The sequence below is a fragment of the Arvicola amphibius genome, chromosome 4 (genome assembly GCF_903992535.2).
Source record: "Arvicola amphibius chromosome 4, mArvAmp1.2, whole genome shotgun sequence".
NCBI classification, from domain to species: Eukaryota; Metazoa; Chordata; class Mammalia; order Rodentia; family Cricetidae; genus Arvicola; species Arvicola amphibius.
This window is the reverse complement of record NC_052050.1, coordinates 133258786-133271407: the sequence shown is the minus strand read 5'-3', so window position 1 is coordinate 133271407 and position 12622 is coordinate 133258786. Positions and strand designations below refer to the sequence as shown.

At 34.4% G+C, this 12622-nt stretch overlaps 1 protein-coding gene across 1 annotated transcript in view; it reads left to right on the top strand.

Annotated features, from left to right (window-relative positions):
- Micu3 (mitochondrial calcium uptake family member 3) overlaps positions 1-12622 on the top strand; it is an 81354-nt gene that overhangs the window by 41989 nt on the left and 26743 nt on the right. The window contains exons 4-6 of the mRNA XM_038326923.1: positions 4383-4461; positions 7737-7784; positions 10921-11003. Of these exons, the coding sequence (XP_038182851.1) occupies positions 4383-4461; positions 7737-7784; positions 10921-11003 (210 nt within the window). The remainder of the gene's footprint in view (positions 1-4382; positions 4462-7736; positions 7785-10920; positions 11004-12622) is intronic.

Here is a 12622-nt window from a genome sequence, read left to right as displayed (position 1 = left end):
TGTGCAAGCAGTTGAGCCTCTCAGTCCTTGCTACCAAATACTAGTGGTGCAGATGGCACCTAGAGATGCTTTCCATAAAATTCAGAGCTTGTCAGAGCAGCGTCTTCGCTATTGTCTTTAAAATGTGATAAAAATGATAACTTCTACCCACCTGAGTCTCAAGTTCTACCACCTTAGAATTAAAAAAAAAAAAGTAACCTTCCCCCAGATGGAGCGCAGCTGAAAGTTCAGGGCTGAGTATCTTGCTTCCCATGTGTGGAAGAGTTTACATGCAAATGTACTAAGTCAGGAGATTCTTCTACCGAAAGGAAGACTCACTCCCTTCAAAAGGGAGAGATCTTTGTACCCACCAAAGAAAATAACTGTCTGGAAAATATATATATGATTACTGCTGAGAGAAGTTAATGTCAGAAGCTTTTATCCAACTCTAAAAGATTTCCATGATGCCACAACTCAAAAATGTTTAAAGAGTGTCACAATGAATATAGACTTGCTATGTGGAAGAACAGGAAGTCACCAAGAGTAATATCAGAGTTCTCAATGTTAGTTGGGCTTTTGATGTTTTTATATTGTGTATTTATGTATGATTAAAAAGTATAAATGGTAAAATGCAAAATTTGAAGAACACATGAGAGGATCTTTTTAGAGAGGACACATGAAGCAAACCTCTAAAGAAGTTACTGGCAGATTTTACTAAATTAAATACTTAAAACTTTAGTTACCCAAACCCATCAACAATACTAAAAGAAATTTGATGCATGGGAGAATGCTTTCATTATTTATTGTCCAAAAACAACTTTGTAAAAGGATCTTATAATTATCTAGAACTTTTGTAAATAGATACTAAAAGATAATCATTTCGATAAGAAATATTGGACAACATAGCTAGAATACCTAGTAAATACATGCAAAGTAGTTTAACTCACTAATAACCAAAGACAGGGAAATTGAAGCAATGATGTTCTATCCCATGCCCACCAGATGGCTAGGTTCCAGAAATTTGACAGTGTCAGTAATGAGCAAGGGCGTGAAGGAATCAATTGAAAAAAATAAATGATGCCTTCACTTTGGTAATGACTGATGAAATTTACAATGTATATTTGGGGTCCTATTTACAGGTATGTATGCTAGAGAAATGTTTAAATGTTCACATCAGCTATCTTGTTCATCTTTCCTGACACACAGATGGGAAAGCAAAAAAATTAGAAACAGTATAATCACTGGGGAAATGGATCAAATAATTGTAAAGTAGCATACAACCAATAACAAAGTCCTACAGAATAAAATGAATAGCTGTTAGAGCTGTGTGTATCCAACTGTAGACCTACCAGCAAGGGGTGGGATGCTGAGGCTTCCAAGACCTAGGAAATCAAAGTAATTCTCCTGATCCGGAGAAGCTATTGGTTCTGTTCGGCCTCGGCCTCTCACAGGTGTCTAGATTTTTCTAAAGGTTGTGTGATGAGTGATGTTATCACTGGACAACCAATGGAGTGTGTGGTTGTATATGCTTATACTTTACATTTTTATTTTTCACATTTAAATAAACACTGATGAATACAATACAGATAAACATCTTTTGTGTTCATAGTATTTTAAAAATGTAAATAGCTGACTTTTAAAAGCCATATGAACAGTCACAATATAGGTATTAATATCAAAATAAAGACTATTTGACATGAAGATATGTCCATATTATGTTTAAAACAAAGAATAAAGTACAAAACAGTATATAGACAATAAAGATTAATATTTACAATAATAAGGTGCTTTATAATATGTTTATGAGTTAGATTAAAAGACTATTAAATTAAATTGAAGTTTGATTTGACTTTGCATGTAAATTTCCTTTCTAAACCTACAGTTTTCCTGTGTAGTGTATATGAGGGGGAATCTTTGCACTATGTGATTAAAAACTTTAGTACTTTAAAAGCATCCATAACTTTAGAAAAGTAAAATTAATTCAGCAAATGCATATTTGTTATATACTTGCAATACTGCAATTTAATTCTAACATTGGACACTCAGAGTTAGTATCTGACTCCACTAGTTTAAAGACATAGTGCCCCAGAAGTCTGCTCTTTTTTCAGATGTGTACCACAGTTCAGAGGTCTCAAGGTATCTCACTCCTGCCCTTACTGGTTGTAGTTCCGGGGTTTTCCTACAACTGGTTTAGTAATTGACTAAAATGACTCATAGAACTCAAAAATTGCTGTAGTTGTGGTTATAGACAAAGAACATATATTAAGACATTCCAAATGAAGAAGAAAAGTATTAGGTCTGGAAGTGTCCTGAACAAGAGTGTCTGTCCTCTTTCCATGTGGAATTGGTTTGTTACCCTCCGAGCATCTTCGTGGGGCTCCAGTGTGCTTAGTGTCTAGTATTGTCTTTGGTTTTATTTCTGAGGTGTAAGTTTCCAGTCTTTATCTCTTAGTCTCCTCCTATCCTTGCTCCCATCCTTTCTGTGACCAAACACGATTGTGAGTTATTTTCTTAATATACACTCAGGTGTGACTCATGGATTTTGTCTCTTTTCCAGGAGCTGGAGACAAAGGCCAAATTCATTTTATGTAATACAGTAGTATAATAGAAGAGATAAGTATTGCTAGTGAGGAAGCAAATTTCCAACATGAATGGATGTACAAAGATTTTAGTAAATATTAAAAATCAAGATAGCAGAAAACAAAAATGGTCACAAAAGCAACTAGATGATCTAGGCATGGAGAAACTATACTTTTATTAAAAATAACTACTTGGCCAGGCGGTGGTGGCACACACCTTTAATTCCAGCACTCAGGAGGCAGAGGTAGGCAGATCTCCGTGAGTTTAAGGCCGTCCTGATCTACAAGAGATAGTTCCAGGACAGGCACCAAAAACTCCAGAGAAACCCTGTCTCGAAAATCAAAAATTAAATAAATAAATAAATAAATTTAATTAAATGAGCTATTATGAGTTCATTGTTAATCACATAGAGGACTCTCAATAAAGGTAACTGATTTTTAAAAATCAGAACAGAGGTCGCAGGATATAGTTATAATGGGAGAAGATTAATATTTATACAATAGAAACAGTATAAATTTCAGTATGTAAAGTGTATTGAAGACTTTTTTTAATTTCCTAATTTAACAAACATATTTTAGTCTCCTCTAAACAGTAAATATTCCAGTCTCCTTATCATTCACAGCTGAAGTCTTACGTGTTTGCCACAGTCTCCTATTGGACAGTACTCGTTAGCTTGGCATCTGTTACCTGCAGTACAGATAAAGCCCTGTGAATGAAATGAATGCTAGAATCCACACACAGTTTGGAAAACCCCTAAACATGCTCCTGTTTTTGACATCCCAGGGATTTCTTTATTTTCCGGCTCCCTCAGCTTTGCAGTCTAAGAATACTGTTAATAAACGTCACAGAGCACTTTCTGGATTCCAACTACCAGGAAAAGTCTGAAGTATTCTTAAATTTGAATGTCCATAAAAATCACCTGGAGGTTGGGAAAAACACGAGTCTAGTTCAGAAGGTCAAAAGGAAATGCTACTCTGCATTTCCATAAGCTTTGTTGGAAACCACATTGTGACAAATAAGGATCAAATCTAGAAGTAGAAGTGGCTTCTACATTGAAAATGTATTGCTAAAAATGTGTTACTGAGAAAAGTAATTTTTAAACTTCAGAGTATTTCATTATTTTACCAAATTCTTTCACTGGTTTTCCTCACAGTCAACCGTATTGCAATTGTTGCTTTGTTAGTTATGATTTTTTTCAGAATATGCATAATCTGTTCAAATATTTTTATATAAGCAATGACTCAACTGTTTACATTCTTCAATAATCTCTCAGCAGTAGTGATAATTACCTTTAGAACGCTGAGTGGAAGTCAATATTCTTTTGCCCCAGTAGTAAGACTCTTTGGGTTCCCATGAAAACAGTCTGTTCATTACTAGCATATTCCTTCGCTCATTTGTTTCTTTTGCTCAAACTCAGATAAATCCAGGCATGCAGCAAAAAAGAATATGGGGTCAACTGATCACCTGATTTTAATGAGGAAATCTACATGGCCTTTATAGGGCAGTCCCTTGTTCCTCACTCCAGAACTTAAGCTTTCTGTTTTATCTTAACTTAGTTGTCTTGGCTATATGCATCTAGTTAGAAAATTTATCTGAAATTTTGAATAGCACTAATTAAGTTTAATATAGCATCTTTAGTGTTTATTTGATTTTTCATTATGGGCAAATATTGTGGCAGAATGAAGGACAGGTATAGAATAAGATGATTAATGTCACATTTCTGGTCATTTAAAAGGAGAATTCCTGGGGAGGATACATACGTTTTTTTAAGATTCATGTTGTGAGAAAGTAATTTGAATACTATTTCAATCCTTCTTTTATAGGAATTAAGTCAGATGCTCTCAGAAACTCCACCAGTTTGGAAGGGATCATCAAAGCTCTTTAGAAATCTTAAAGAAAGAGGTAAGTTAACCTTAGTGCCTATGCATTTTAATATTAACATGGATTTAAAATTGTAGGGAGAAAGAGAGAGAGAGAGAGAGAGAGAGAGAGAGAGAGAGAGAGAGAGAGATACACAAATACACATATATGCCACCAAATGCAAATGTTTCTGGGTAAGTAATGGTATTTTGGTATAGTGTGATTAAGGATGATATTATCACTATATACATACACAAATATATATATATATGTATATATATATATATATACATATATATATATATACTTCATGGCCTCTTTAACTTCATCATTTTCAAACACACTGAAAAAAATTTTACAATTGCTCATAGGACATACTTTTCAAAAATATTAGGTCTTCAAGTATTAATTTTCTTCATTTCATTTTGTATCTAGGAAATAATTGTTACTTCTCCAGTACGTTAATATACAGAGTTAACCTGTGCTACATGATGCCCTGATTAAAAGAAAATAAAAAGTAAAAGATATCTTTGCAGTTTTTGTCTATAATATTTCCCCAATTTTCTTCACATAATATGAATGAAAGAGATGCTTTTTATTGTAGACATTTTTTAAAACTAGGACTTCCATACTGGAACCGGGTATATTAAAATACTCCTTGGAGGTCTGGCCATGGTGATAGGTCTCGCTGATCTCAGCTTCTCTGGAGCCTGAAGAGGGAGGATTTTAAGGGTTTTTTATATTTTTTATTGATTTTTATTGAGCTCTATATTTTTCTCTGCACTCCTCCCAAATTAAACTGCATAGCAAAGACATCTCAAAACAGAAAATACTCTTAGAAATTTTGTTCATGTTTTAGAGTGAGTTAATAGCATTGGGAATGTTCAAAACTCAAAAGGAATAGGTAAGTGTAAAGAATTTTATTTTTTTGCCTTAATATATCTTATGAGAAAATAAATAGATCAATATAATTTGAAAACAGTGCATAGAAGAAAGAAATATTTTTTATCTAAGCAAAGGTTAGCCTGGAAGGCCTACCCATCCACATGTTATATGCATTTTTTTATGTTTTTTGTCTGTTTTTGTTTATTTCCGGGGGTAAATATTCATTTAGCACTGTTCAGAATAAGTGTCTGCAATGTTGGAAGTGTTCATGTTTCTCTTCTATTTTGAATAGACACCATTGGCCAGTTATGATTATTGAACTCTTCAAATGTTGCTAAAGTAACTGAAGAATATAATTTTATTAGGATTAGTCTAAACTTAAATAACTATACCTGCCCATTGATTACCTACAGGAAACTTTATATCTGTCTCATATTCTTGATAGTAGCAAAATCATTAAACCATGGTCTTATAAGAGTTTAGAACCAGCTTGCTAAGTGGTTGAGAGCTACTGAATTACTTGATTTACATATATATATATCTATATATATATATGCACGTGTGTGTATGTACACACATGCCCACAAACATTAAGTGGTCGGAAATTTTTAAAGCTAAATCTTTAAAGTTACTAAATATTAATTTAAAATTGATCTTATCTTTATAGCTATAACTCAGTAAAAATATTGAGCAGCTTTTCATAAAAGCAATATGTAACACTTATATCAAGAAATAGTAATTTAACAATGTCATGTTTTTATGGAAATTCTTAAATTTTTTAATTGAATTTTTAAAACCTAGCTGTAATCTCTTCTTCCTTCCTCTCTACTACTCAAGACAAAGTCTCTTTAAATAGCCCAAAGATGTCCTTGAACTTAGAGTCCTCCTGTCTCTTGATTACATGTAATTTAGTTGACCTGTTCTTTATCCTGTACTTGTAAAAACTACCATCACTATATAGTATCATTTAACTTTATGTTACTGTTTGAAATACTTAAGTTAGCCTTAAGTAGATTGAAGGGTTGATCTTCTCATTTTCTCTGGTTTTCTGTGTTTATAGTTAGAAAGCATTGTGAATCTATAATTCATCTGCAGCAGTATTTTCTTTTTTCCTTGACCTTTTTCTTTTCAGCTATATCACTTTGTTCTCTCCTCCTGTGTGAATATTAATCCAACTCAGTAGCCAAGTTAGCCCTACCAAAAAAAAAAAAAAAATGCCTGCTATGACCCTCTGCGGTCAGTCAGTGTTCCTGTTAATTAAACCTTTCATAAGGCTAATCTTGAATTAGTCATAGTAATTATATGGCTTTTAAAGTTCCTTATATCAGCTGTAATACTTTGTCACCTACTAAGTGAATTAGAACAATAAGAGGACTCTCAGATAATTGTAAATCTACAGCCATTGACTGTTTGAGAATCTCTCTCCCAGAACGTTCTTGCAACCATCAGAACTGTCTGTCTCTAGCTCACATGTTCTGGTATAAACAGGAGAGGATGTTTTCCGAGCCTAGTGCTCAGTTACCTTCATGGCCCTGACAAACTGCCTGGTGGTGACTCCTAGTCTCTTTGTTCTAGACAAAGGGTTAGTGCAGCTTCAAAGGACATCAGATAAGTGAAGAGGTAAAGTCCACAATGTATTGAAGGGTGTTTTTTTTCATACCTTTAACCAACATCAAGATTGATTGCAATGTAGGTAAATATTGCAGACTTATTCCTGAACTTAATTTTTTCAGTCTTTTCTTAGTCAGTTACACTATTAATTCTAGCTTTAACAATACGAAAGAGTAGCCTAGAAGTGGAAAATGCAGTAACAGAATGTGTATTATTTACTTCATACACATTCTTGGTAAGATTTGTGATTATGGGATACAGAGAGCTCAGTATGCAGAAAACATAAAGTGAGGACCACTGAGTTAAAGAAAGAAACCCGTAGAGTCAATTAAGAGTACAAGCAGTTATAAAAGTGCTGAGTGGCCATTTGACAGCAAAAGATTGCTAAGTGTACTTTTTGTTTTTGAATGTTACACATCAAATTTCTAAGCAAGTAAATATGTTTCATTCAAATGTTACTAAAAAGTGACTAAGTTCTTTATAGCATTTCTGACCGTTTTAGGTCAGTTTCATAGAGTAACAACAAGAACAAGTTTAAAAGTTAAACTATAAATAAATACAACATTTTGTTTCTTATTGCCAGCATATTTATCGTGAATGAGCATTTTGTAGGAATTTTTATAGAGGCATATAAAAAATTTAAATAAAATGAATTTTTCAACATTTGCAATGATTTTATAATATTGTAGTTTTATTTAAACAATATTTAGCAGATACCTCAAAACTATTAATAGTTTTTATTGTATACAACATTTAGCTTTTATGTTCATGAAATATAAGTTAATATTTTATAAGGCATAATTGATACTGTTTTCTTCTAGGTGTGATTTCTTACACTGAGTATCTTTTTCTTTTATGTATTTTAACAAGTAAGTATGCTCATTAAATTTATTTCTAAATGTATTTTCCTTATGATCTTAAAAATGTGTCTTTCTTAGCATACTGTTGGGAATTACCTCATGTGTATGTCAGATGTTGTACAGATTCATGTGTAATTATCACAGGAAAATGTCAAGTATAACATTGTCAAAGTCAAAACCCTATATATCTTGGCTTGTGACAATAATAAAATTTTCATAAATTATGAATATATTACTCTTTGGGGTTTAAGCTACATGAGACCTTAAAGATCAGAACTTATAATTTATAAAACCTCTATTATATGTACTTAAACCAGGTTTTCTGCAAGTCTAATGTGAAAGCGTAGCAAGTCTTGAGTCTCCTAACTGCTGGGGAGCCTGTCCAAATACCCACCATTGTCCGCTGCAGTGGCTCACTCTCCCTGGCAAATGATGCAGCATTGTTTATGAAATACATGGAAGGTTTACTAGAGCTTCTGTTTGACTTCATTTTCATCCACAAGCGGAAATTGTGTGCTGTACTCACTGAACTTCGGGCACCTAGCCTTTCCATTTTGGCCTCCGACCCCAGGGAAAAAGCCCTGCTCTTTGACCCACCAGTGCTCCTCTCAACACTGAGACTGGAACCATTCGGGTTTCCTCTCGAAACACTAAAGAGCCCTTACGTGGCCCCACTCTTCAAGTAGCTCTCTTACTCTTCTCTTTTAATCCCTTCCTCATGCTTTATTTTCTTCATAGAACTTAGATTATTTGAAATTACTGGTTTGTGTGGTCAGTCTTGTGATGGCTGTGAAGTCTGTAGTTGCTAAATGTTACTCTTTTGGGCCATCCATATCAAGAACAATGCCTCGTTCATAGTATTCTTTCAGAAGCCAGTTAATGAAAATAAAAAGAAAGAATATTAGAATATTACTTTAGGAAATTTCAGATGAGGAAATATGTGTAGATGTATACAAATAAGAGCATTAGTAAAACTCATTTTAAAATTTGATTTCTATGCTTAGAAATGTCATACTACTGTGCTAATCTTACTTTAGTTATAAGTGATATATAAAGGGTAGATGTAAACATGTGAATACTTGTTTATATCAAAATTTAACATTGTTTATTCCCATAATGAAATTAAAATTTTAGTGTTGGAAAATGAATGCTCTGCCATTGTTAGTAGGGCCACCTGGGATTGAGCCAGCTTGAACACTAGCGACAGTGCCAGTCTAGTCTGTGATGATCCTACCGTGAAACCACCACAATGTCGAGAGGCGCATCAAAGATGAATTTACATTTGTGTTTGGACACAAAATTGCAAGTTATAAATATTTAAGTCAGCTTAGTGACGGTGAATTAAGAAGGACACTGTTGGTTAAGACGCCACTTAGAAGGGGCGGGCTGTTGTATGGGGTTAAAGCAAGCACATAATCAGCTCACTCACTATAAAAGGGCAGGCTGTTGTATGGGGTTAAAGCAAGCACATAATCAGCTCGCTCACTATAAACTGGTTAAATTGTCAAGTGCAGTGACGTTTTCTAAGAGTGTGACAGAAAAATTATGGGAAGTCACGTGATTAGAATTAATATAAGTATGAGAGGAAACTATGGAGGAGTGGCCATATTATCTGTGGTATGTGCCTGTGAGTGCTTCCTTCTGGCCTTTAGTCATTCTGCCTTCTAAACAGTGCTTATAAAGATTCATTTTACATATATTTTCTTTAAAATCTTTTAAAAATATAAAACTTGCTTACCAGATATTGTGTCAGTTTTAATGAATGATACTAAAAGCAAATGCATATTCCTAAAATAGCTATAAGAAATGAACTCATAAGGTATAGCATGATTAATAAAAACTCAGAGACAGATATTGGGGTTCAGCCTGAAGGTCAGAAAAGCAAAACAGTCGGCCACTGGCTCTTGCCTCTACCTCAGTCTGAAATGGTGATCCTGGCTCCAGGAATCTCAGAATGAGACTGTGTCTGAGAGCTGTCTCCTCCCGTTTTATAATGCTCTATAGTTCTGAGATTAAGGGCGTGCACCAATACTGCCTGGTTTCTATGGCAAGCTAGTATGGCTACTGGGATTAAAGGTGTGTGTCACCACTGCCTGTATGGCTGAGGAGTAGGGCTGTTTTAATCTTTGATCTTCAGGCAAGCTTTATTTATTAAAATACAACTGAACTATCACTACAATAAGGGACTGGCTTCCATTTCTGATATTTCCAGAGATGGCTATGATGGGTTAAGTGAGTAGGGTTATCTGCTCTTGGCAAAGTTCAGGATTTCCTATCAAGCTAGCAAGTTTATTAGTTGGATAGGGGGAACATTTAGATTTCTGCTAGCCATTTCAGAGGAAAAGGTGAATTCTTGTCCAAAGGCATTGTGCACTGAGCCTCTCCTTGAAAGATAATCCAAGTTTTTCTTCCATCCAGGTTTTCTTGTTTATAGAAACCAAAACAAAAGACAACAACAACAACCAAAAACAAAAAAACAAAATAAAAAAAAGCACCAGCATCCAAAAAAGGATCATAAAATTAAGTCAGCACATAAGACATAAGAGTCTTCCTCAAAAAAAAATAAAAATAAAAAAAATAAAAAAATAAAAAAAAAAAAAAGAGTCTTCCTCAAAACAAACTTGTTCCTTGGATTTTGGAGGGCTTCAATTACACATTAAAGCATATTATAAAAGTTTCTGTTTTTTGAAGCTTCTAGAAGTTTAACCACAAATTTGTACCCTCTCATGATCGCATTTATTCCACTGGTGATTTTAGTTAAATTTAAATTTTTCTGAAGACTTTAAACTGGTGCATTGTGCTGTATTTTTACTCTTTTCTGCCGTTTCAAGTAGTTAAACATACAGAAAAAAATTCAAATGTAGAGACCTCTTAGTTCTTTTTTAACAAGTAGGCAGAAATGTGAATATTTGTTTATAGAGGGATAGAGTCAAATATTTCCTTTGATGCTATGCAGTAAACAGCAGTAAAGTACTTAGAAAGCTTATTATCAGTTCTGATATTATGTCTGAAATACATGGGGCAGAAATATGTGTTCTTCAGTATAACTTTCACTGTATTTAACTTTTAGTAACATGTTGCTTTTTCTTTATTGGTTATTTTTTGCAGTCTATGTATCTGTTGAATGTTCTTTTTTTTCTGGCAGAACCTCATGCAGGTTTTAGAATAGCTTTCAACATGTTTGACACTGATGGAAATGAGATGGTGGATAAAAAAGAATTTTTGGTGGTAGGTACATGATATACTGCATTTTCTAATAACTGAATATTGCTCATGATATGTTATGTTTTTGTGTTACTGGGACTATTACTACAAAGTGATCTTTCACCTGAATCTAATAGGCAAGTATATACCTCAAGTAATGTTTACCTACAGAAGCATAAATTATATTGAGTTTTAAAGATGAATATAGCTAGAAGCTTGGAATTTGTCAGACACTGTCTACTTGATGGGTAATAGGCGGTTCTGAGATTATGTTTGTCCCCCTAATACTCAGTTGCTGTCACACTGGCCACCTTGCTACTGTCTTTCCATAGGAACTTCTCTTTTTCTCAGTTTGAGCTCACTTTCCCTTTCCTTTTCTCTTCCTTCACTATTACCTTATATATTAGGTGTGTGGACCCACTTGCCTGCACACTTGCTTTCCTTCCACCAAGAGCTTTGATCTCTGGCCCTCCTCTTCTGCTACTCGTTTTCCCATCTCCCCTCCCAAATTGTTTTTCCTTTTACTTCTGTATCTTAAATCTGTTCTGTGGCAAAAATGCTTTCGCTGGTTTTCATTTTTCTAAAATAAAAAGTAATGTTAATTTATTTTTTAGAGTAGCAAAATCTTCTATTAATATCAGTGTTCAGTTCCATCTTTTTGTGTCTTCTGTTTAGAAGAAAAAGGTGTCATATAAAGGGCTCTTTTCTTTTTTTCCAGAACAGCCCTATTTATTAGAATAATTTTGAACAAGTGTTCTTATCAACACTGACTTTTGGAAATCCCATTTCTTTTTTTTTTTTTTTTTTTTTTTTGGTTTTTCGAGACAGGGTTTCCCTGTAGTTTCTAGAGCCTGTCCTGGAACTAGCTCTTGTGGACCAGGCTGGCCTTGAACTCAGAGATCTGCCTGCCTCTGCCTCCCGAGTGCTGGGATTAAAGGCATGCACCACCACGCCTTTAATCCCATTTCTTAAAAGCTCTTTATGCATGTGTGTTTTGGAATGTTGTCTGCGTGTGGGATGGGAAAATGAAATAAATTTGAGATTGTTGTCTAAATTCCATAGACAAGAATGATGAACTATCCAAAAATTGGTTTAAAAATTGTGTGCGTGATAGAAGGGTCTCTGCAAACATCATGGCCAGCAGAGTAATGATCAGCCTGAGACAAGAAGGAAGTTCAACATGACTCAGTAGCCAGTGTTGGTTCAGACTTTAAGAGTCTGATACCAGGCAGGTTATTTTAACCATATTAAAGCACAACACAATTTGGAAAAGTTTCCAGGTGAAAATTAACCAAGTCCCATGAGCAAAATGAAGCTTAAGTCATGACTACATCAAAACTCTTTGTAAAGTACATGTGACCTCTCCCATAAAGATGGGTTCTATAGATTGACCACGTGTGACTTCTTAAGGGTCTTTGGAGGATCTGGTGTAGCCCGGCCATACAGGTGGGACAAAGGTCACCAGGCAGTTAGCCACAGCCATCCCCAGCTGACTGGGTGGAAAATTGGTTTTCTTTTAAACATTAAAACATCTCTTCCTTTGAAGGAAGACAACCCTGTGTGTTTAACATTCTTAGTGTTCATCTGTGAACACAAGGAGCCCATGTCCTCTACAGTAAAAGAAGTGGGAGCAGGCTTCCATT